General features: G+C 35.4%; 1 protein-coding gene across 1 annotated transcript in view; it reads right to left on the reverse strand.

Annotated features, from left to right (window-relative positions):
* Positions 1-25,011, reverse strand: part of CRPPA (CDP-L-ribitol pyrophosphorylase A) — a 105,075-nt gene that overhangs the window by 60,933 nt on the left and 19,131 nt on the right. Inside the window, exons 3-4 of the mRNA XM_053966297.1 lie at positions 19,947-20,096; positions 5,918-6,022 (exon numbers count right to left, since the gene is read on the reverse strand). Coding sequence (XP_053822272.1) covers positions 5,918-6,022; positions 19,947-20,096 — 255 coding nt within the window. The remainder of the gene's footprint in view (positions 1-5,917; positions 6,023-19,946; positions 20,097-25,011) is intronic.

The following is a 25,011-nucleotide window of genomic DNA, read 5'->3' on the forward strand; positions in this document are numbered from 1 at the left end:
ACCATCTGCAACAATCACATACCAGTCAAGGAGGGAGAGTTTCTCTACACCTCTTTCAATTTGACTAAGGTGCTAAATTTAATTCCATGAATGTTCCCTATTTATAACAGTTGCACAGAGCTCGAGCCCAAATTTGTCCATTGCATTCTAGAGGCATTTGTAATACCAGAACATCCCTTTTCTAATTTCATGCTCCTGTTTCTCTACCTATGGCTGACATACGATGTCTTAGTATAAGAGGGGAAAAACGTCATTAAACTGAAATGCAGTACATTTGTGTATGTGTGTGATCATAACCTTCTTGTATTTGAGGGTAAAGAGTTGTATTTTTGCATTTAATGTACATTTTTGTAAGTCTGAACCATCCATCAAACTAAATCAGTTTGAAGAAGACTTTTAAACATCATGTGGAAGTCATTTTGGGGAATAACTTCTGAAACACATCTTCCTAGGTAGTGAAAACTAGTAGTCTGACAATTAATAAAAAAATGCACACAGGAAAACAAACTCATCTGATGATTTTTGAGGCTTTATTAGAAGCACAATAGAATGTTTATTATACAGAAAAGTAGAGATGCTTAATAAGTAAGACCCAAACACAGTTTAAACTTCCTATCCTCTGTGATGCCTACACCACATTCAAAGTCACTGTCATCCAAGAACAATCCACAAAATATGACCTATACTTCATTTGTTTTTAAAATCAGTTCTTCATATTTGGCTGCAATGAAAAGCATATTCTTTCTTCAAAATATTTTCTAAATAATCCTTATAAATAGGTTACTTTTGATCAATTATATTTTTATTTACGGATCCTTAAATCTTTGTCTGCAAACTTTATCAGACAATTGTTAAATACCTTAGAGACAATAACAGTTTCTGCAGAAACTGGTGAGAATTCTCTTTTGAAATATATCAATTATCTAATTTTTCATCTATTTAATAAGAACTAGTACAATTAGAGTCATCCTATTTTTAATTAAGATGTCATGTAGTAACAAGTCAAACTTCTGCCAGTGGTATGTTATATCAGCATTACCATCTTTATCAGCCAAGATTATAGTCTTGTAATAAAGTCTGAAGTCAATTTCACAAAATAAGTAAATACCATGTTGGCTGACATTAATTACTTTAATCCCATGACTGTTTATTGATCAAGTTTTGCCTGTAGCAGTGCACCCTTTTGTTTTGTTGATCAATATCAAACTCACAGGCTTCCAATTACTCAAATTCTCATTTTTTCATGTGAAAATATTAATTTTCATTTTGTCCTCTTGAACATCCAGTGATCCAAGATTTTCAGGATGCTATTGCTACAATCCAGAATATCACTAGGCCAAATATTAAAACTCAACACAAATACCTCATATTCACAAAACATGAAAACATGACCTGCTTATAGCAAAGGCAGAACAGTCCTACTTATTAAACATCTCTACTTTTCTGTATAATAAACAATCTATTGTGACCTTAATAAAGCCTCAAAAATCAGCAGACTAGTTTGTTTTTCTGTGTTCCTTTTTTTGTTAATTGTCAGACTACTAGTTTTCACTACCTAGGAAGATGTGTTTTAGAAGTTATTCCCCAAAATTATTTCCATGTGATGTTTAAAAGTCTTCTTCAAACTGATTTAGTTTGATGGATGGTTCAGACTTACAAAAATGTACATTAAATGCAAAATTACAACTCTTTACCCTCAAATACAACAAGGATATGATCACACACATACACAAATGTACAGTATTTCAGTTTAATGAAGTTTTTCTCCTCTTATACTACGACATCGTACAGAGCTCCTTTGTATGTCATAGTTTTGTAGGATTACAAAATAATCTGTTGCTTTTTAAAAATAGTGAGAAATTTTCACTCTGTCAATATTGTCTATAAATCTGTCTCAATTTTTAAAAAGTTATTATACTGATTTTTTTATCTCCAGTACACACACAATCACACACATTAGAGTACAACAAACACATTGTTAGTAAATTTTTAGACTATTTAGAATATTTAAAGTAATTTTACTTCCAAGGTATCAAACACAGAGAAACTGAAAATGTGGTGTTGATAGAGACTATGTTTCTTTTTTTTGCCATCCTTATCCAAAATATCTTATAAATAGCTATATCATAACTATCTTTAAAAGAAAACTTATGAATATTTATAACACTGAAGTAATATTAATTACTTTTTGTTTTCACTACAAAAATTATTTTAATTTTGTAATTTGTTCCCAGAAAATAAAAAAATTATCTCCTGCTTTAGCTCCAACAATGACTTTGAAATGTTCCCCTTCCTAATGTACAAGTGCTCAGGTAGAATAATTAGTGTTAATTCAAGAAGATAATATATAAACACACACGACATTTTCCCACAGCTTTGAGTCATTTAATGTTATGTAGGTTGTGCACCTCATGCATAAACTGACTTCTTACAAATATCTGATCTGCTCCTTAAAGATTCAAGGTCCACATAGGATGAAACTGGTTTATTAATACTCAAACTATTAATTGACTGCAGTCCTTCTGCTACGCATCCTCTGAAACCTCAACTGAGCAATGATTATTTATTTCAGTTCTTATTTATCTGGATGGAATATCTCTTTGCCTTGTGTTGAAAATATAAGACTGGAGCCATTGAGAGAATATTAGTCCTTGGCATATGAAATTTCATTTAGCTCAGCATTAAAAACCTAGCAGAAAATAATAACAATATATTACAAATTATGGTATTATGACAGCTAAGGAAAGAAAATTGTGTTTCTGAGAGCTGATTGGTAACAACAATAGTTCCAAATCATTTTGTAAGCAAGCACCACTTGAGAAAACTGGTAGTCTTCTGCACATCATGAAACTGCAGAGAGAGCACAACTGTTCTTTAATGGTACTGCTCCAAGTCACCTGCCAAACACCTTTGTACAGAGTGACCAACACCAGGTGCTATTCAAGAAGACCTGTATTGCCCTGTAGGCTCTAAACTGAAATTAGTATTTCCTGCAGAAACAATGTAATATTTTACAGACCTTGTCATTTTTATGCCTTCCACTTTTAATGTCTTTTCAAGCCACAGAAGACATCAACAGCTTTTAGCTACAAAATTAGACAGGGCACAGGATGTGAGAAGGTATTTCAATGGCCTGGCACCAGCATCTTTGTGTTTATGTAAAATATTCACTGCTCTGCACTGCCTGCAGCACAGTGTCTGCACATAAATGGGTGCTCTTGCTACTGTCACACTCTGCACAACACTGTCAACACTGAGACTGTGCTGGGTTGACCTTGGATGGAAACCAGGTGCCCACCAAAACTGCTCTGTCATTCCCCTCTTCAAGTGGATAGGGGAGAGAAAATATAACAAAAGTCTCATGGATCAAGGATATGAGAGGGAGGGAGAGATCATACAAACCAGACTCAACTCAGGGAAATTAGTTTAATTTATTACCAATCAAATCAGAGTAGGATAACGAGAAATAAAACCAGATATTAAAACTTCTTCACACCACCCCTCCCTTTTTCCCAGGCTCAACTCGATTCCCAATTTTCCCCACCTCCTCCCCTCCACTGGCACTTGGGGATGGGAAATGGGGGTTGCAGTCAGTTTATCACACAATGTCTCTGCTGCTCTTTCCTCCACAGGGAGAGGACTTCCCTTCCCACATGTTATCATTTTCCAAATGTTTATAGGCCTCTTTAAAGTCCAGTGCTACTGCAGTGGGTCCCACATGCTACAAAGTTAACAGCATCAGGATTTTGTTTCATAAACAGTGTTGGAGTGAGACTGACAACAAGTCCCTTTTAGAACAGAGATGTGCACAAGTTCAAGTCCAAATGAAACTGGGGACTGGTTACTAGTGCTATTCCTTGGGGCCTGATACTGGGGACAATACTAATATCTTTATTAACAACCTGAAAAAGGGGAAATACCCTCAGAAATACCCTCAGATGATAAGAAATTAACAAGTATTCATTCAATATGCTCAAGGGTCCAACAGTAACTTAGAAGAATCCTGAAAGCCTGAAGAGAAACTTTGTAGTCTATAACAAACATAAATACAGAATCCTGCATCTGGGACAGAACTACCCTGGGCAGCAGCAGCCCATGCTGATGCTAAAATAGAGAAAACAGCTTTAGAGAAGGACCTTCTGGACAAGCTGAGCATGAGTCAGCAGTGGGGAGCAGTGGAGAAAAGGAATCCAATAGTATCAGTACGGAAGTTGTGCTTATTATAGGTAATATAGGGATTATTCCCCTGTATTTGGCCCTTCAGAGAACACTCCACAGTATTGTTTTTAGCTTTGGGCTCCCCAGTATAACACAAAGAGGAACAGGAGGAAGCCAGTAGAGGGCTGCCAAGATATTGTGAGAGAACTTGGCTTGCTCAGCCCAAATTACAGAAAATGGAAGTTGGGGAAGGGTTAATTAATGGCCATAGTGAAGAATAAATTGGACTTTTCTTGCAGAGCTTTCTGTTGCCCTTTCTTCTTTTCCCAGTGCAAGAGGGAGTAAGGGAAATGTTGATGAAATATTCTGAAAAAAGTCCCCATACAAGGTGATATTCATTAGAATTGTCTTCCCTAGAGAGCCTGTGAAATCTCCCTTCTTGGAGATATTCAAAATGTAGCTGGACAAGGCCCTGCACTGCCTAATATAACTAACCAGGTCCCACTTTCAGCAAGGTGTAGGACCAGATGACATCTATCTATTTCATTCAGACTCATTATTCTGTCAGTCTAAGATACATTCTAAACTACAATACTGCTGGACATCAGTATTATCTGCAGATAACAAAGAACCAGATGAACACTATAATGAGCTAAATGAGCATTAGTGGTGTATTTTGCTACCCTTCACATAAGTACCATGCTTTGCAATGCAGACAATGAAACCATCCCAAAAATTGTGTTATGTAAATATGCATGATATAATCTGTCCCTCAGAAGACTAAATAGGAAAACAGACCATATGCTGTTTCAGAAAGATTATATGTCCCCATCAAGATATCAAAAGAAGTTCTGTATGCAACCAATGCACAAGTAAATTTTGCTGTTAAATTGCACAGGAAACTTGCACTGCAGATTCAGGAAATTGCCTTTGTTTCTTACGAAAGATTTGAAGATTTATGGTTATACTATTAGAAATAATGTCTCATTGGAGGAAATTTACTGTCAATGACAGATGCAGTGATTTGAGCTGCTTCCAGCTCCTTCAGTGTGGTAATGAATAAAATAAAATAAAATATAAAAAACTTTTAAACTGCTTGACACAACAGCTACTAAAAATGAATAATGTCCCACCATCCAAATCAACGATATGCAATACTTTGAAGTAGAAGGGACATATGCTTTGGTATCTGTACACACAGCTGCTTTGTCATTCATCAGGAACCTACCAGATTACCAGACAAGTTAAATGATGTTTAAAAAAAAATTAAAGATTTTTTGAAGAGGTCTTAAATATTACAGTGTTACTGAATGTAACGAACTACTCTAAAAATCAAATTGTTGATAGCCAGGTATTTGGCATGAGAAAAAAAAAAAAAAAGTGATGTCCTCACAGGAAAAGTGGAGGGAAAGAGACAAAAGATATAGAAATAGCAGGGAAAAGCTCATATTATAAAAGAAAATTCTTTGTTTTGGAGATTACAGATTTAAAGTTTTACAGATTCTCAGGACATTCAAATACCTAGATGTTTTTCCTATTTACAGGAAAATGCTGTCTTCATTGATTATCTCAAGTAACACCTGCCCAAGTCTCTCTACAATAATGAGCTCTAAAAAGAGCTCAGACAAAACCAATTCTGAAAAATGAAATAGAAAAGCCTAAATTGCAATTGAAAACACATCTGAATTTTTATGGTAATATGCAAATGTTATTAATTTTAGATTATATATATAGAACTAGATATTATTATTGTCTTTACCTTCCAGAGGTCAGCTGTTCCTTCAACAAGTTTGGCATTTGTTTTACAGTATTTCAGAGCCAGATGCAAACATTCAGTTCCATAATCCAGGTCATAGTCTGTACACTGTAGAAATTAAAAAAGAAAAAATATCCTAAATTAGTCTTAGATATTTCTAAGCAATAACACATTTTCTTTCATTAATGAAACTTTACATCTCAATAGTCCTATCCATAGTAATACATCTGTATTAGGCACACAGGTTCAGCATGGATCAGAAATAAAACCGTTCCAAGAAGCTTATGCCAAATTGTGGCTATTCAGCAAAGTCCTACAGAAGTAAATAAACACATTATAAGAGCAGATTAATTCAGTTAGATGCTGCAAGTATCTTGCTAAACCTTTACATTGTTAAATAAATGAATGAGAAGTTACATGTATAAAAAAATTCTTGATGGAGCTGAGAGATGCCTCACCCATAGACACCACTGACCTTCCAGTGGCAAACTTTCAGAGCACGGAAACAATTTAATAGATGTAGAAATATGACTCTTCAAATGCTGTTTTGGTTATTGCAGCATCAAAAAAGGGATGGTAGGAACTAAGAACTTCTGTATTCTTTATGTGATTTCCCTCCATCTTTTTCTCCAGTTATCTGCATAGAAAATAGCAGTTCCATGCTGCTTCATGATCCTTACAGATAAAAAAAAAAAAAAAACACACACCAAACAAAGGTTTATCTACCTTTTAGTCATCTAGAAAAGATATTATTCTCTTAGCACACCCTTCCCAAGCAGTTTGGCTTCCTATTGATACTGATTATAAGAACCTCGTTAATGAAAAACTGAGTAGGGAGAAGAATCTTCTGAGCCAAAACATAGGCAGAAAAGCAGGAACTGGGAGCTCTCCAGTCAGGACTACCTCAAGATGAATTAGCCTAAGATAAGAAAGTTCTACTCTATTTTCATATTGCTAAATTACCGGTCCATCCAGAAACACAAATTCCATGTAACAAGGATAACTTAAGATAGCATCTTTTATTAAAAAATTTAGGTATTTGAGAAGATCACAGGCTGGCTAGCACACTGTCCAGTCTCTATTTCAGAGTGAATTGTCAACAATAAGTAAGAAAGAAAAAGGCAATAATATTTTCTTACTTTCCCAGAATGCTCCCTTTGCCTCATATAAAGCCATTATTCTGGCTTCAGAAATCCCTAGAATAAAAAGTCCCTGAGGGACACACTGAACCAGAAGTGACTGCCTTAACAGCACTCAGTGAATTACAGGAAAACTAAATTTACCCAATTATTTTTTGAATAGCAGTATTTTTTAGCAACTACAGCAGGGAGTATCTCATTCATCACTCTTTTCATCACATGCTCTGTTATTCTGACAGAAAAACCACCTTCTCAACCCTTCAAAATACTCAACCACACTTCTTCTCACATCTTTCCACAGATAAAGAGATCAATATCTATTCATGGGTGGAAACTACTTCAAAACTTTAATCAACCATTTTGCCCTCCATTTATCTATACTTCCCTATGAATTTTATCATAATATCCTTCTACAAACCTGCTCAGTTCACCCTCATCTCTACTATGCAGAAAAAAATATGCACACCTCCACTTCCTGTTTCAAATTATTTATGAACAAAATAATTGCAGAGGTCTCAGCACAGACCATCATGAAACTCCAACTGCAGAGGTCTCAGTACAGACCATCATGAAACTCCAGTGGTGATTTACTGCAATGAAAACTGGTCAGGCACTTGACCTTTTTTCTTATCTTCTAACAAACAATCTGCTCTGGTAAGTCCTTTCTCTTATCCCAAATCTTTAAGTTTCTTTCCAGTGTCTTCAGTAAAAGCTTTTGTGAAATATCTTATTAATGCACTTAGGTTGTTATCACCTCAATCAACCTCAAACAAGATTCCAGTGAAGTCCTTAAAGAATGGAAATTAGCTCTGCAATACATAAGCTTTCCTTTACAAACAATTCCCCTATGTCAAATTTAATCATGTGTCTACAAAATCACGTTTCAAAGATACTGTGCTCTGTAATTTCCAGTGCCCTCCAGGATTCGAGAAATCAAAATTGTCAAGCATGTAAAAATTTCAGTGGATTAAAGAAGAACCAAAAGAGAGTACTGCAATACAACCTGCCATTTTTTTTATTAACTTCCTGAAGAAGTTTATTAAAACAGATGAAGAAAATTTTTAGTTTCTATTCCTGTTTTATAATGTATCAGTGAAATTCAAGGGATTCATTGGCATTACACATCTGAATTGCAATGCTCATACACACAGACATCCTAGAAAAAAACATAGCTATCACTTTTATGTTATTTAAATCAGTGAATTCTGTCATTTTAGTTTGACAGACAACTTAGAAAAGTACTTTAAATGTTATTGTTCTTTACAGTTTTTTAGCTTGAGTTACAAAACAAAATGGACACAAGAACATAGAGTAACTTAAAAAGGAAAGGATTTCAAAAAACCACTTTGGAATATTTTTATATTAAGCAGAAATTTAAATAAACAGGATACAAAAAAGAGCAATAAAGAAGATAAAGGAATAGGGAACTCTATCTCAAAAATACATAAAAATGCAGTGAGCCCTCACGTAAAGAAGTACAGAGATAAAGTGCCAGTAAAAACAGAAATGGCCTAGTAACTTTCAATTCCAAATATTTATTACCAAATGTTTCCTTCTTTCATTTTGTTTTACAGGAAAATTTTCTGGTAGAACACAAACAATTTTCCACTAATGTGAATAACATACAGATTAAAAACACCCATATATTTTTATTTTTGCTTCAGAATGGAAGAGGAAAAATTCAGAAATAAATTTAGCTGTGAAAGAATTTACTTTAAAATATAACATTTTAAAATATATGGGTAATTGATGCAACTAGGAAAAGACCAAGCAATTCCAACTTTTTAGCAAGGTATTAATTACAGAAAATTAGTAGGGAGTGGAGAAGTTCCATAAATGAGCTAAGGCATCTTGAGAGTATTGCTTGCTTCAAGGGATGAAATATGACACAAAGCAAAGTAATAATTAAAAACATATTTCACTAACACTTGTATATCATGACATTTACCACTCTAATTATCTGTAATTGTTTCAACCTAAACATATTGTCACAGTGCACTGTTCTCCAAGTCTGATACACTGATGTCAGAGGAGAACAATGAAATGAAGTAGCAGCACAAGGCCAGCTGTTTATATACCATCTCATGCTAAACACCTTCACATGTGAAATTTTAAATCCATATTTAAAAGGCAGAATTCTAAAGCTTCTACATTGCCCTAAGTAATTCAGTTAACAAATTAAGCATTATTAGAGAGCACCTATAAAAAAAAGTCCTGCATCAGGCACAGCATCGCCAGCCAGTCAAGGGCAGGGATTGTCCCGTTCTGCTCTGCACTGGGGCAGCCTCACCTCGAGTGCTGGAGGCAGCATTAGGGCGCCTCAATATAAAAAAGACACAAAACTATTAAGGAGTGTCCAAAGGAGGGCAACAAAGATGCTGAAGGGCCTTGAGAGGGAGCCATATGAGGAGTGGCTGAAGTCACTTGGTCTGTTCAGCCTGGAGAAGAGGAGTCTGAGGGGAGATCTCACTGCAAGTACAACTTCCTTACACGAGGAAGCAGAGGGGCAGACACTGATCTCTTCTCTGTGGTGATCAGTGACAAGACCCAAAGGAATGGCCTGAAGCTCTATCAGTGGAGGTTTAGATTGGACAGTAGGAAGTGGTTCTTCATCCAGAGGGAAGGAGCAGGGTCCCCAAGGAAGTGATCCAGCACCAAGCCTGGCAGAGTTCAAGAAACATATGGACACTGCTCTTAGGTGGTGGGACTACTAGGAATGTCCTCTGCAGGGCCAGGAGTTGGATTCAGTAATCCTTATAGTCCCTTCCAACTCAGGATATTCTATGATTCTACAAGAATTCCAGAATATTTGTGAAGAAAATTCTTAGTGACCCAGGTATACAACCATTCTCATTCTAAGTCTTCTATATGTAATTCAGTGTACATCTAGATTCAATTAACAATACAAAAATGTGTTTAAAACTCTTATTCTTTCTAGAACCCCTTTATTACTGAAAGCCTTTTTAACATAAGTTTGACAATGTACAGTTAACTGAACTTGACACGCACACATAGCTCTGTGAAACAATAGACATAGTTTAAGTTTCAGACCACAAATTTGAAATTATGGAAACAGCTGGAAATATTGGCACAGAACATATCCACAAAAGAAAGAAAACATAATAGTTTAGCTATTTAAATGACACAGAAGGAAATATGTTACTTAAAAATGCTTTTATATTTTTGAATATTCAAAGGCATTCTAATACATAGTTTTGGGGACACTTTTTTGTGGGTAGCTTTTTGTTTATTTTCCAAGAGTGGATGTTTGAATAAAGTGCTACAAGTGGAACAAGATACAGACTTTAGCATTTCACAAAGTCTTCTTCCTCTTCCCCCCCCAAATTTGTTTGAACACATTTTGAAAAAATACTACTACTTCCTAAAATGCAAGGCGTAACAATAGAATAAGAGGTTAGAGAAAAGAGCAGCTATGCAGCCTGTGTCTCTCTGGTATTTACTAATAGTCCATATGCTTACTTCTTTCCAATAAAATACTTTGAACACTAATTTACTGTATCTTTATATGGGAATTGGCAACCCTACAACAGAACCATCAAAGATTAAAAAAAAAGGTTCAATACAGGACTGTTATTTGCTTATATTTTCATCATTCCTTAGCTCATAATGACACAAAACAATATCCTTTTATGCATGAACTGAAAGAAAATTTTCAGATATGATCCTTTACACAGGTATCTTTAAAGCCTGTGTAGAGCCAACATTTACACTTCTGTAACCCTTGACTGTGTAATCTTTAGCACTTTTTCCAGTGTCAACAGCATCTCCATCTTATCCTCCCATGTAAATCCATTCACTAACAATATCAGAACACTTGCACTTAAAATGCATAACTAATCAACAATAGCAGAGCTTTAGGATTTTTCCAGATCCTGGCAAATCAAGTTTCCACTGCTGAAGTGCCAGAGTACATCATGAACATTCAGCATCAGGAACATTTTACTGAGTTAAGAAAAGAAGTAGGCACAAGCTCTCACTGAACCTGAATTGGCCTATTTTTATCATATTTCATAAAGATATTTTTTGCCACGCACATTACCACTGAAACCAAAAAAATGCTGAATCCAACAGTGGATTTGCAGCAAGCACTCAGCCTACATCAATAAGCCACAGCTAAATGAGAGACAGCAAAAGCAGCAAACAGAAGGAGGAAACATGAATGAGGAAACACTGAGATCAACGTAAAACCAGATTACCTCATCTCTGAAACTATTTTTACTGTAGTTAATTATTAAAACTGTTGTGACAAACGTCCAGATGCAGTAGTAGTGAAGAGAACAAAGACACAGCAATTTACTCCCTAACAGAATTTTGCAAACCTGTTTTTATACAGACCTGTATCTATATCCCAAAACCTTTCAGTGCAGTAACTGCAAGTGCCTTTTCCATACATGCCATGATTTCCTGGCAATCTGCCATTAGACCCCAAACACTTCCTGATTGCTCATTGCAATATTCTGGTACTTATGTTGCTTCCAAGTACACTAAATACATACACTCATATTTTAGTTGCAACATGAAGAAATAAGAAAATGGCAATAATCTATGTGACAAGAGTAGTAGTCAAAACACTCTGTTAGGACTCATTGTTTACACTTTTAAAATTATCTTGCAAATTGGAAAAATACTTGGGAAAGAATTATTTGGACAAGACAAAGGAAAAATCTTGCCTTAATGCAGAAAATACAGAATATTTAGATTATTCTAAGAATATTTGAAGAAATGATTGTTCACATTTTTCCAATAAAGAGATTTCTAAATACATCACGTTATAAAATTAAGAAACCAACAGATAATTTAATCAAGGTTGGAAGCAAAGGTGATCCAAATTCAGGCCAAGCTAAAATGCATTTTTAAATTTTAAATTTTTTTAAGATTATTCACTCTTGTAACAATTTACTTCAGAAAAATCACTTCTTGAATTATGCAAGATCATAAATGGTCCTTTTCATTGCCTTTCAATATAACAAACTGTCAATAACAAGAGATTAAAACCTCTAGCTTCACTTTGTCTTCTTTGTCACCTTTGTCTTCTTTGTTACTATCTCAGAACAAGCAGCAGATGACAATTTAGGTGTGTGGTCTCCCATACAAGGGGTACCAGAATCTTCACTCAGTATTCAGCATTTTCTGAGCCTGTGCCAAACAGGTGATTCTCATGGATACAGGACACTTACCAGGGTAAATCCAGTAACACAATAGTATTCTCATAATCCAATCTAACTTCCAACTTGAATATTTGCATTGTGGCTCCTTAACAAACACCTTCCAAATTATATCTGAAGACAAAATGCCTTTTCACTGCCATAGAGATGCCAAATTTCACCCATGGAGTAGAAGCTGTGCACCACTGCAGCAAATAGTTCCAAGAGCTAATATGTGAATTTGCAAAGTTCTTTGAGATCCTACAGGATGAGGAGTAACATAAAATGGAAGTAATTATCCCATTAGCAAAAACTCTTTTTTTTTTCTTGTGTAAGGCATTAGAATCTCTCCAAACATTCTTGTGGCAGAATTTAATTAGGGCAAGGTGGGGATTCAGACAATATTCTGGCTCTACCATTGCGCCAAAGAACTAATCAAGTACAGAGCTATCTAAACTAGCATAGTTTCCTCCAGACCACCAATCTAGCTTCACTTTTTGAATAAAAGGAAGCATTACTAACAAAATTTCTCTTAGCACATTTACCCTGAAAAGTATTCTTTAGAATTGGGTAGGCTTTAAGGATAGGAAAAATTATTTATTCCTCCCTGCTCCTCAGGGCAAAGTTGCCAGGGTAAAAAGATGCCAGATGAAATAACATATCTCTTTGGAAAATATCTCAGAGCTACAACCTGCAGAATATAAAAATTAGCATATTCATTTAGGTGAGGTTGGCAGCACTGTAGTTAAACAACAGTCTGCATGCATTAGCCTGACAATGAATGGAGAAAGGCAGAACCTCTGCAAAACTGCCTTATTAAAAAATTAGCGCCGTAGCAATTTTGCATCAAAACAAGAAAAAATTACCAGCTTTTGGCCTGCATTAAATGGAACAGAACTCAGGTTCTATTGAAGTTCCAAATAAATATTTTTTTTTAAATGTGACTAAAATAAGTCATAAAATCAAAGCTGAAATTGACCGCAACAATGAAAGGTGCTGTTAATAATGTGAAATTTCTCATGTAAGAAGAAATAGGTTATCTTCTAACATTTAGGAGTACACAGATTTCATTGTCAAACCATCACATCTAAAATCCTAATGACTATGAAAAATCAGAAAGGCTTCCTTTTGTTAGATTATTTCATATGCTTAGATTGTACATTGAAAAAGTCACAGATATTTGCCATCTTTATACAAGTAGTACACCAATAATTAAAACTAGGGCTGGGAATTTCAAAAAACTATTTAGCTGAGTATCCAGCTTACTTGGACCAACCAAGTAGGCAGTTATACTAAAACTGTAATTACCTGTTATATAGGCAGATGGAAGGATGCTGCCTTTAGGACTCCATGCAAAGAAGAGCATTGGTTTGTAGTACTATCTTCATACAAATCATACAATAAGATTAGTATTAGGCTAGCCAGCTCTTGCCTAATTCACAATTCACTTATTGATTCAGTATTTCAAAATACCTTTAATGAGAAGGAAGAATACCTATAGACACATGTACAATAACACTGCGACATGGCATATAAGACCTGAACATATAAGTATAAACTACAAAAATAAAGTGAGTTACCAGAGCCTGGGAATGTGGAAAAGGAAGTGGATTAACACAGAGAGCATACAGAAACTGCAAAATCCATTTGAATAAGAATTAGGTTAAATGATCATCCTTACAACACAACACACTTAATAAAAGATTCCTGAAGCTTTTTTTAAAAAAGACAAAGGCCAAGAAACAACTCAGTACAACTTATAATAAACCATATATATTTTATGCACTATTAGTCATATGTTTCAAACAATGGTGATCTCTTTTTCAGTGCTTTTACACTACAAAAATGAACAGCTCTGACCCATACCACTAACTCAGGATGGAATAGAATCAGACAAAAATTTATCCCCAGCTGAATGCTTACAGAAGATAAAATATTAAGTTGGTCAACCTTGGTGACAACCTACATGCCTTGATATACACAAAGTTTCATGTTTGGTGAACGTTAAAAATAAAGATTGAGGTGCCTTGAAGATTCAGATATCTTTAGTCTTGGCAAGGGGATGAGCAGTGGTTTTTTCAGGATTCCAGCACTAGAATTAAATGCCCAAATTCTGTCTCACTTATATCTTGATCCTTCAGTCCTTTTTCTGAATCTGACCCTTTCTCCCAAAGTTGCCAAGGTTTTAGTCAACAATTTGTCTACTATCGTTCATCTAATCACTTGTTGCTCATGGCAATAATAATTTGACAGACATTGATGCTTTTAACAAAGAACGAAGCCACAGCAAAATCCCCAAATCAGTCTAGACATTTTGCCTCGAAGGACTTTGCCTGACCTATGCCAAAATATTGCTAAACTGCTACAGCTGACTGCACTTCCCTTCTACAGAGGATACTAAAATGCTTCACACATGTTTGAAAAAGAATCCCAGTAATTTTGTGCCCTTTCAAAAAGTACTTTAGAAGTTTACAAAATCCACATGGAATATACTCCCTATCATTTACATACAGAAAAAACAATACTTTGAGCAAATACTTTTACAATGGCCTTAACAATCGCCAACTTCCTTTCTTAGTCTGGCAAGATCTTCCCTGAAGAAGATTCCCCATTTTTAGGGTTTGTTAGAGGAGAACCATTTTAGGATTTCCTTTTCTTCTCCTAATGACCAGGTTGGACAGTTCACAGACTATCTCTTTTCCCCATCTCCACCCAATCTGTGGACATCTTGCAATGATTTTTTTGGGGAGTGGAAGAACATCTGCCTCCCAGAATTCAGCATCAAAGTATGTGAATGATTCTCTCTGACACACTATTGTTTTGTATCTTGTCATTACTATGTTTATATACAGCTGTTGTCTCCTATGCAGGCAGATGTTGTAATGGCCCATAAGTAAATGCAATTGCTTAATATTCAGAGTGGTTAATGTTGGCTATGAACAGATACACTAATTTAGTGTAGTCCCAAAAAGTACCAATCTCTACATATTTTCTACACAGATTAGACAGAATCCCTAAGATCACACTGATCTGTGTGGATAGCTGTAAGGAGTTTACAGACATGAATCAGAGAAATGTCTCTAAACATGTTGAAGCTCATTCTCCTTAAATGAGTATTCCTGCTTCCTGTTCCTATTTTTTTTACATCAGCTTCATTGTTCTGATTAGCTAAATATAAACTTCCATGCTCTGCATAAAGTCTACTATCAACAGATGATTAAACTAACCATATATGTAATACAAACACCCCACCTTCCCCAGAAAGTGTGTCATTCTTGCAATAAATTTCCACAGATACAGCAGATCTTGAGGAAATTGTAAGATAATGTATAAATGATCAGGAGGGGGAAAAAAAAGTGCGTTTTTAAAATAAGATTATTAAAAAGCTATCCCTTAATTTTGAATTGGTGATCAGACTTTGCCATAACACTCACATATGAAGGATTCCTCAGAACAGCATTCTAACATTCTAATTTTTCAGCTGTTTGTAGCTATTTCCTCTCACAAGGTTCTTGGCTTCCCTGGACTGATGGCAACGGTGAGCAACTCTCTGGTATTCCCCACATTCATGGTGACAGCCCCTTAACCATTGTATCATCTTACCAGGGCTGTTTGTTCACATATCTGACATAGAAGCTGGTCAGAATCTCCTACCTACCACTCCTCTTCTGCTTCCATTTTTGGTTGTTTCTCTTCCAGATCATGAAAGAGTAAAGCTTTTTAAATGTTCCTGTTACCTTTCTTGCTTTAGCAGATATATTTCAAGTGTTCAATGCTTTGAGTATTTCTGCCTTTATATATTGTGGTTGCATTACTTTGTACAGAACACATGACAGGACACAACGAGATGCTTTGTGTTAAAGACAAAAAAACCCCATTGAGATCTTTGTGCATTTCACAATATGTCAAAAACTAGTATTACAAAAGCAGTCTCAGCCTGCTCAGATTAAAGGAAAATTGTAGTCTACCTGACTTCCTGATACTCTTATTGTTTTAAAAGGTACTGCTCCAGGGAACACTTGACTTCTGGTAAGTGAAGTCTTTCCCCCACTCACCTCCTCCCAGGCTTGCAGGATCATACTCCACATTTGTCCCTTTTTAAATTAAGAAGTGGAACAGAAACATGAAACTACCTTAAGCAAAAATGAACAGATCTGGTCTAAGGAATGCTATATTTGCTTTATATGCTATATGCTTTATATGCTATCTTTGGAAAGGATGGATTTTCAATTAACACTTAAACTTTTCTGATTTTCCTTGGGATTGATAAAAAATAGAAAAGAAACAGGTATTTTTAAAGATCAAGAATTTGTAATTAACATAATAAAATAAAAATAATTTTAAAAAATTCAATTGGCTGATTTTGTCCCAGATAGTTCAGAATTGAAGTAAATAATGGATTCTGCCATTTTTTACAACTTTTCCAGAGGTTTTACTAGTTATTAGAGAGTTCTATCTTTGGTTTTAAATTTTTTAATTTTTCCATTTACTGTGGTTCATTACACTGTGCAGGAAAAGAGAGCTCACAAATTAGGACATACTAGAACTATGAGTAGTGATGCAACATCACATTTATCCCCTTAACAAATTTATACGTCCTTTTACCTAAAATCCCAAGGAAAACCCCTGGCTAACATAAAGCCTCCCACCAGCAAGACCCTGATGCAATAAATACAGTTCTTTCTCCCCTTGCAGTTGCTTGCATTGGTCACTTGTCTACCCTGAGCCAGATACACATTGTACAAATAAAATCTGTAACTTTTATAAATTTTATAAATCTTAGAAAATGCATAAATTTGAAAGTTAACAGTAATGAAGTCAGAAGTCTTGACATCGTAACAGTTAAATGAGAAAGTAATATATATTTGAATAAAGATCTGTTTGGAATACATGTTTTGGGCAACAGGGAAGATGTAAGACCAAAAACTAAATTAAACGCATCACAATGAAATGCAGATGAACAATCTGGCTGAATTCCTCAAAATCTGTCCTGGATTTTTGGCACCAAATGTAAAGGGGATTCCCTGTAGTACACATATATTTTAAGATACTATTGTAAATCAATCTTTGATATTTGTATATAAATTTAATTAGAGGAGATTCAACAGGGCATGTTTTTTTTCCCAAAGCATTACTATCCTTTTTTTTATTTGATCTAGAAATGGAAAATGTTTTCTAAGGAAATTACTTAATTTGGTAAAGATCATAGAAATATATTTTTTCATATATTAATAATGTTAATACCTTACTCTGTTCTAGTTCTAGATAAATCTAAAACAGCAATCAAAGAAGGACCTCGAGTCTGCTCTTCCCAGATTGCTACCAGACAAAAAGAGACAAAAAAGAAAAAGACTGCTGATAGCAAGCCTGTAAGGGTCAGATAACTTACCCTTAACTGAATTTCACAACTTTGTGGTAAATATATTTAGAGATCTTACATTCACAAACACATCTGGGAGTCAACACTCTAAACCTATCTACTCACATCCGATGGTGCATTTACATAGAGATGGAGTTTGAAAGCAGTATTCCACATTACCCACTGGAACTGAAAAGCCTGTTACTCGAAGCAACTAATTCAAATGGATGGTTTCTTTCCAAGGAATGCATGTTTGACTGTTGTTTTTCCCCACACTGTTGTTGCATAAAGGTCACAACTGTATAAAATACACAGGCATGGAATCATGATCCCAGGCAGAGTCAGCCAAAACAAATTCCATTCCCAGCTTCATGAATGACTTGCAACATGAGTAACAAAATTCTTTTCTCTTCTTTGTCCATCTGTACAATGGTACTTACCTTCACCAGGCAATGGGAATTGATTATGGATACGTTACTATTTAGAAAGCATCATAAGCTGCATCCATTCCTACAAAAATCTGTCCTACAGTAGCTTGACTAGGTTTTTCAGGACAACGATTATCTGTCTTTTTTTATTTGTTTGTACAGTTCCCAGAACAATAGGGTCTTAATCCTTAACTTGGACAGCTAGACACCATTGAAACATAAATTATTAGGAAACAATATGAGTTGAGAGATTTTAGCAAAGTGTTATACTTCCCAAGGGTCCAGGCACAGAGCATTAAAATGACCAGAATTTAGCCAAAGCAAAGGAAACTGGGGACAAGAAACCATAGCCTTGGTTGCTTCTAACAACTTTGGTGGCTTGCTCTTGAAAGAGCAGGGATACAAAAAAGAAGACTGATGGAATGCATATGTGAGAAAAAAACTCTATTCAGACGAGCATAGGAACTGCAAATATAGTTGTCTTTTGAGTGAGGCATTTAGGACAAGAGCTTTTTATGTATTTGCCAGCTCTACTGTATTTCCAAATTATAAGCAAACACAGTAGAAAAAGTACGGGGTTGTTTGGGGGGTTGAGGGGAAGGTGGTTGCAAGAAACAGCACATAAACATGAAATTTGCCAAAAGAGACACACATCTAAAAGGGTTGTATAACCAACAGTAGCAGTTGTCTCTTGAGATGTGTTCTTATGAACATAGAGGATACATTTCTTATGAGTATACCCACTACATTCAAGGCAGAATGTCAGAAGTATCAGCTCTGTGTCATATACTAAGAACAACCCCCGGCCTCCTATCAGAAGCAAAAAGGTTGAAGCTAGTCCAATCACTTGAGTTGCTCTTCATTTTGGATAGTCCTTCATCTTCAGCATTTAATATCTTCAAGTATCAAGCATAAAATATATGACACAGAATTTGTGCCAACATTTCTAAGGAGAACAATTACTGAACAATTAAGTAATAGCTCTTCATTGCCTGTCCTCACATTATTCTGTTGTTAGTGACTTCTAAGCTTTGTACTCTCTGAAAGTGAGTATCAGAAACTTGGGCTTGTTTAGAATTGAAAGACTGATGGGAAGCATGACTGTCAGCATGAACATGAAAACTAATTCCTTCCAAGTGACAAATGAAGAAATGCTCTGCTTCCAGTCAGTCTGGAAGATACCTGGACAGGCAATTTCCACAAGGTGATGAATGAAAAGGAAGTAGTGCTGAGACGAAAGGCTGGAATGCTTCCAGTAAACTGTGAATGCAGGGTGGGGCAAAGGAAAGCAGTCTTCAGGGCAAATTAAGGCAAAAGAGTCAGTGTTTAATAAATGACCCACAATTTTAATTTTCCTGAATAAAGTTAATTTCAAAGCGATATATTAGGAAAAAATGAAAAATTACAACAGAGACAAGTAAACATTCTTTTCAGCCACTAATCAAAGTATGTATAATACACATGCAACAAGAAACAGAATAAACATTTAACTAGATGTAGCAAGTTAAATTATCTCAGTATTTTAGAACAGCCTGTATCCCACTAAATTACTATAAAATGTCATTATTACACTGTGCATCCAAAACTCTATGATACCCTCAGTCAACAATACATACTTTATACAGACACCTAAGTTGAAACATATAAACGCATTCATTTAAGTAATTTATTTAATGCACAATAAAAAAAAGCAAAATTATCTTTCCAGCCATTTTGACCTATCACCCCCTCTCGTATTTAAAAGTTAATGAATCAAAAAATTGAATAAATTAGAATGATAAGCCTTTTTTAAAAGACTCAGAAGTATTATGCATACAGTTTGATGTAATCTGAAACAGGTGCTGAAGCTCTATTCTTGAAAGAAAAGAAATAAAGTTATCTTTTTTTTCTTTTTAACTGAAGTAAATGGAAAAAAGGTCTTAGAAAGTCTTAATATCTTACCTGTTGGTATGCTTCATAGATTATATCAAACAAGAAAGCCTGAGGCATTTCACTCGCTCTGTACCTGGCACGTTCCAGTGAGTGGTCCAAGCAGCCATCAGCAGCAGAGGCAATAACAGTAGAAACTAAAGGACGAATTGCTCCTGCTGCCTGTGGAACAAGACATAACGAGAGACCTAAACGTTATCAATATTATTTTATATCACAAAGCTTTAGTCGAAAAATCTTGAAAATTATCTTTTTTTCCTTTATCTTTTCTATTCTTCATAATCCGTAAATCATACTACTTAGCCTGTACGAGACTTTCAAGATTAATGGAGCAATGGAAGATTGTATAAGAACACTTCAATGGACAATTTAGCAAAAAAAAGAAAGAAATCTTAAGTCCTTCATAAACATCTACTGCAAATACATGTACGGATCTAAGATGTTCATTCTTCAGACTTTCTTCTTTATACATTGTAGGCTGTTTCTGTGAGGACAGGTCTAGACTATTCAGATAGCAAACAGCAGCAGACACATTGGAGAAGTCTTGACAATCCACAACACCTGTTGCTCTTCCAGATCTCAATTTGATCTAAACAGATTTGAATGGATCAGAACTAAGCTACAAGGGAAGTTTCAGAAAATTGAGCTTGTTCCTCTGTGTTGAATTCACCCTGTGAAATACTGAGTAACCACACTTACCAGTGAAAGCAGAGGGAACACAGCAGATGCATCTGAAAGTACTCAATATCCAGCAACACTGCTGCAGAACAGATATTTAAATGCCTATATTTCAGTTTTAGTTTTGCTTAGGTTTGAAACCAATTAAACATATACCTTTCGTTTTTTCATCAATATATAGCATTAAAGATCTGTGGCATCTTTGAAACAGAACTCTCCTATGTAGCTTTAGGCATTTTGATAGCAGAAAGTTACCCACACTTCATCAGTAACTTATCAAATGCTCACGTGCATTGGATGCAGCTTAAGACAATTGGGACGACAGTGGTCCATACAATATTGAAGAAAAGAATGCAATGGCAGAACACTGCTTACCAAGTCATAGGGCAAAAAAGCACGCTCTCCATCAATGCTAACCACTGAGAACAGCATCTTCACAATATACTGCTTATTATGAATTTTTAAGATGAATTAAAAAAGAATAATTGATGCTGTTTGAAAATATGTGGAACTATCCAATATCTTAAAACAGTATACCTAGAAAATCATTCCCAGTGTTGAATTCTGACACTTTTTACTGCAGACACAGATTTTCTGAGGTTTAGTGAATTTGGATACAGAAAAAAATACATGGAAAGAGATACCTATACAAAAACCACATGGATCAAAACACTATCATCCAAAGGCAAAATGTGATACAGAAAGGTCAGTAAAAAGCATGCTATCACAAAAGAACTGTCTGTAAAGAATCTCAAGAAGTCATCTAGGCCACCTTTCTGTCCTAGTCAGGATGAATTTTATTTCTGTAATAGAAAAGACAAACTGAGAAAACTAAACACCATTATAATTTTAGTAATATGTCAGTGTATTAAATGAGGTGTAAATTTAACAGATGTACTTAGAGCAAAAGCTGTGCATAGCAGAAGTAGAGGGACTAAATTATCTGCAACTTGTCCCCTCTCTATTTCCTATGATTCAAGGACATGGATTATTACATCTATATCCCAGCTGCTGGGCATTTGGACTATGTTATTTTGCTCTGCTGTCATATTTTAATTGGTCTCTCACACACACACACACACACACAATTATAAAATTAGAAGGTCATGGGAAAAGAGAGAGAGCAGCATGCTACCCACAGTTTTTCTGTAATTAGCTATATATTTGAATGTTTTTTAAACAGTTACCATTCCAGAAAGCCATTTAGCAAAAGAGGGTTCCTTAGGTTGATCCAATATTTTATTACAGTTTTTAACAATCCTGTCATGTTACATATTCAGCATAAAACAGGCTGAAAGAATACAATGTGACTTGCGTAACCAAATCTCACAAGTGAAACATGCACTCTGATGAACAAAAAACCAAACTGCAATTCTAAATAAAATTGAATACTCAGAATTATGTTCTTAAACGAACTCTGAAACACATTGTTTTCTTGCCATCTGGTTTATTGCACAATAAAAAATTATGAATATCTGTATTGGTATCTTTGTGACAATGCTGAACCACAACTCCTGCTCTGCTAAGGCCTAGCTCTTCCAAACAATTCAGAATGACCTAATTTCTACTAAATCCAAATGCAATATTTTTTTTTAAAACTCTGCAATTAACTTCTCAAGTAATTGAAAGCCTCACAGCACTTAACATTTAACAAGTGCATTTTTCAAACAACTACAGTTTTCTTTTATAATACCCCATAACTGAGTCCAGTGTGGCAGGGTGAGTTTTCCCCTTTTCTTCCTGCCACTTCAATAGGAAATCACAAGTTGGGCACAGTAAGATTTTTTTCTGCAGCAGGTCCACTCAAACTATACCTGACACTGATTGAGAACATGAAATCTAATACAAAGAATAAGATTCATGGATGACTTCTGATCATGCAAAGGAGAGAAATTCTATGTATGCAGAAACAGGATAATAAGCAGTCATTTGATTTAAAAAGAAAGCCCCAACTTTTACTCCACCAAAGGACAACTCAGTTCGTGACTGAAAGCATAATGGAGAACTCTGGTACTTTTTAAAGCCAAGAAGTTTCAACTGCTCAGAAAACCTTCATATGATAAAGAGCTGCAGTAAAAACCCCAAAAGCTGAGCTTGAGCATACTTGCTAAGGTGCAGCACTGAGTCAAAACCTTAAAATCCTGAGACAAAATACAGAAACTGATTCTGTTTTCCTCACTACTGGTTCACTTTCCACAGGACCTTTCTCTGTCTCACAAACACACACATGCTCTCTCAACCTGATGTGACCCAACACAGAGCTGCATTTACCACCTCAGTGACACAAGAACTACATTAATTCCTAAGGTCACTTTCAGACTGTGTGAAATTGGGCCAAGCAAGGGAAAATACTGGCCTGTGGCCCTACACTGTTTTCATAAGGCTCAAGAGAGCTGAGTCCCAAACACAGGAAACTTTGCGTCTGCAGTACTGCTGGCAACATCCCTGAGCTGGTATATGCCAACAGAGCTGCCAAACCCATGCTGGCTTACACAGATCTCACCACACGTGCTTCTGCTTCCAAAACTGGCTCATTGTATCTTCATTCATGTTCTAGGCATAACATTTGGCATGTGAAATCAAAAGAATTGAGCAGTGAGTTTTGTCTTATATACAGGCCAAAGAGGGGCATGCTTTTAAGATGTATGGCTCATTCTGCAGTACTTGTTTCTAGTTAGCACAAACCTCCCCCTACTCTGAAAAGCACAAAGCCTTTCTGAATTCCACCTAGCAGCCTTGCAATGAACCGGATGGAAATTTAGGAATTTAAGACAGGGCTACAGACTACATTTTTTCATTCAGAAACTTAAATATTAGGGCACAGTAGGGACAATAATACAATAAAGGCAGTATTGTAGCAAAAGGGACTTTTGTCCCTGATAATTGTGAGGTGATAATTGTGAGGTCCCTGATAATTAAGTGAAGAACACAATCATTCAGCTCGTCCACATCGATTCAGTTACAACAGCAAACATTTTAATCTTTGCAAGGGATTTCCCTATTGGTTTTTGCAGTTATAAATCAGTAACAAAAAATTATTTCCATATTAGTAAAAGAGAGTATATACTGAGTTTCAGTTATTTGAATTTTATTTGTTCTAATTTGAGAAGCATTGACTTGCTCTTTATGTCAGGAATGCACAAGTATTTGGCCCGTCTCTCAGGCAAGGTTCAGACAGGAACGTAAAAAGTAATAAAACAAAGAAAACCTATCCTCATTTAAAATTATAAGTACTTGCTAATGTCACTGTAGTTCTAAAAATCTTTTTTGCACTTTGAATTACCATAGCACAAAATCCAAATCCTGTGAGTCTAAAGCAAGTGCCTGGGTCTTATACTGACATTTCCCTACTCAAGAGTACTTGTCTTCCAATTTCTAATAATTTTAAGCCAGACCTCAAGTAGGTTTGCTTTCAAAATCATACAGAAAATGCATCATATGCTCTTCCTGAATGTGAAGTGGATACTCAACAGATAGTTAAACTGAATTTCTTTAAATGTCCACTTTACAGCCTTCAAGCCATCCTACTTCAAACACATTCAAGCGCTAACCTTGGCATGTCCAGGAAATGCATTTCTTTACCCCATTTTTTGCATATTTTGTTAAATAAATCTGTTAAAGTATCAAAATATGAGTGACCAAGCTCTTAAAACACTGCTTCATAGCATAACAGACATTGAAACAAATACCACTCACTGGTTATTTTTCTTTTGCAGACAAAATATTTGAAGAAAAAGCAACCTTCTAATCTATGACTTCCTTAAAACAATGCTAAAATGTCCTAAGAATGCAGAATTCTATCAAATTCAGGGGAAGTGACAGACTCACGTCCCTCAGAAGCAAGCTCATCTATTGATCTGGTGAAACTTAACCCGCTTCCAGATGCTTTTAGAAACAAGAGGTGTCTTTTATGACCCATTTTAAACTGCACAAATCAAAAACATTTACAAAAAGGTTCTAAGCCTTGTATTCATTTTTTTGCATAACTGTCTATACCACAACATGCATTCAAGAATTAAAGATTCAGTGGTGACTGAAAAAAGGTAAAGAATGAAGGATGAATGAGGAAGGTCAGTTTATCAAACCATCACAAGTGTTTCCAGTGGATCCAAAGTGTACTAACCCAGCTTTTCGCTAAACAGTAACATATTGTTCTCAGTTTGTCATACTTCCACTCTAACAAGATGTTGTTTAGATGTGTGTATTCAGTGAATCCATAACCAGGGTGAGCTTTAAGATCAGACAACATAATCAGCTCAAGGACTGCTGAATCCAAAAAGTATTAATGACATCTTTTATTACAAAATGAAATATGATTTTTTAGATCACAGAAGCTGACACAAAACATAACAACCTGGCTAACATAATGCAGTATAGCTTACTTTTACTGAATATTCAT

Source organism: Vidua chalybeata, chromosome 1 (genome assembly GCF_026979565.1).
Source record: "Vidua chalybeata isolate OUT-0048 chromosome 1, bVidCha1 merged haplotype, whole genome shotgun sequence".
In the NCBI taxonomy this organism is placed as follows: Eukaryota; Metazoa; Chordata; class Aves; order Passeriformes; family Viduidae; genus Vidua; species Vidua chalybeata.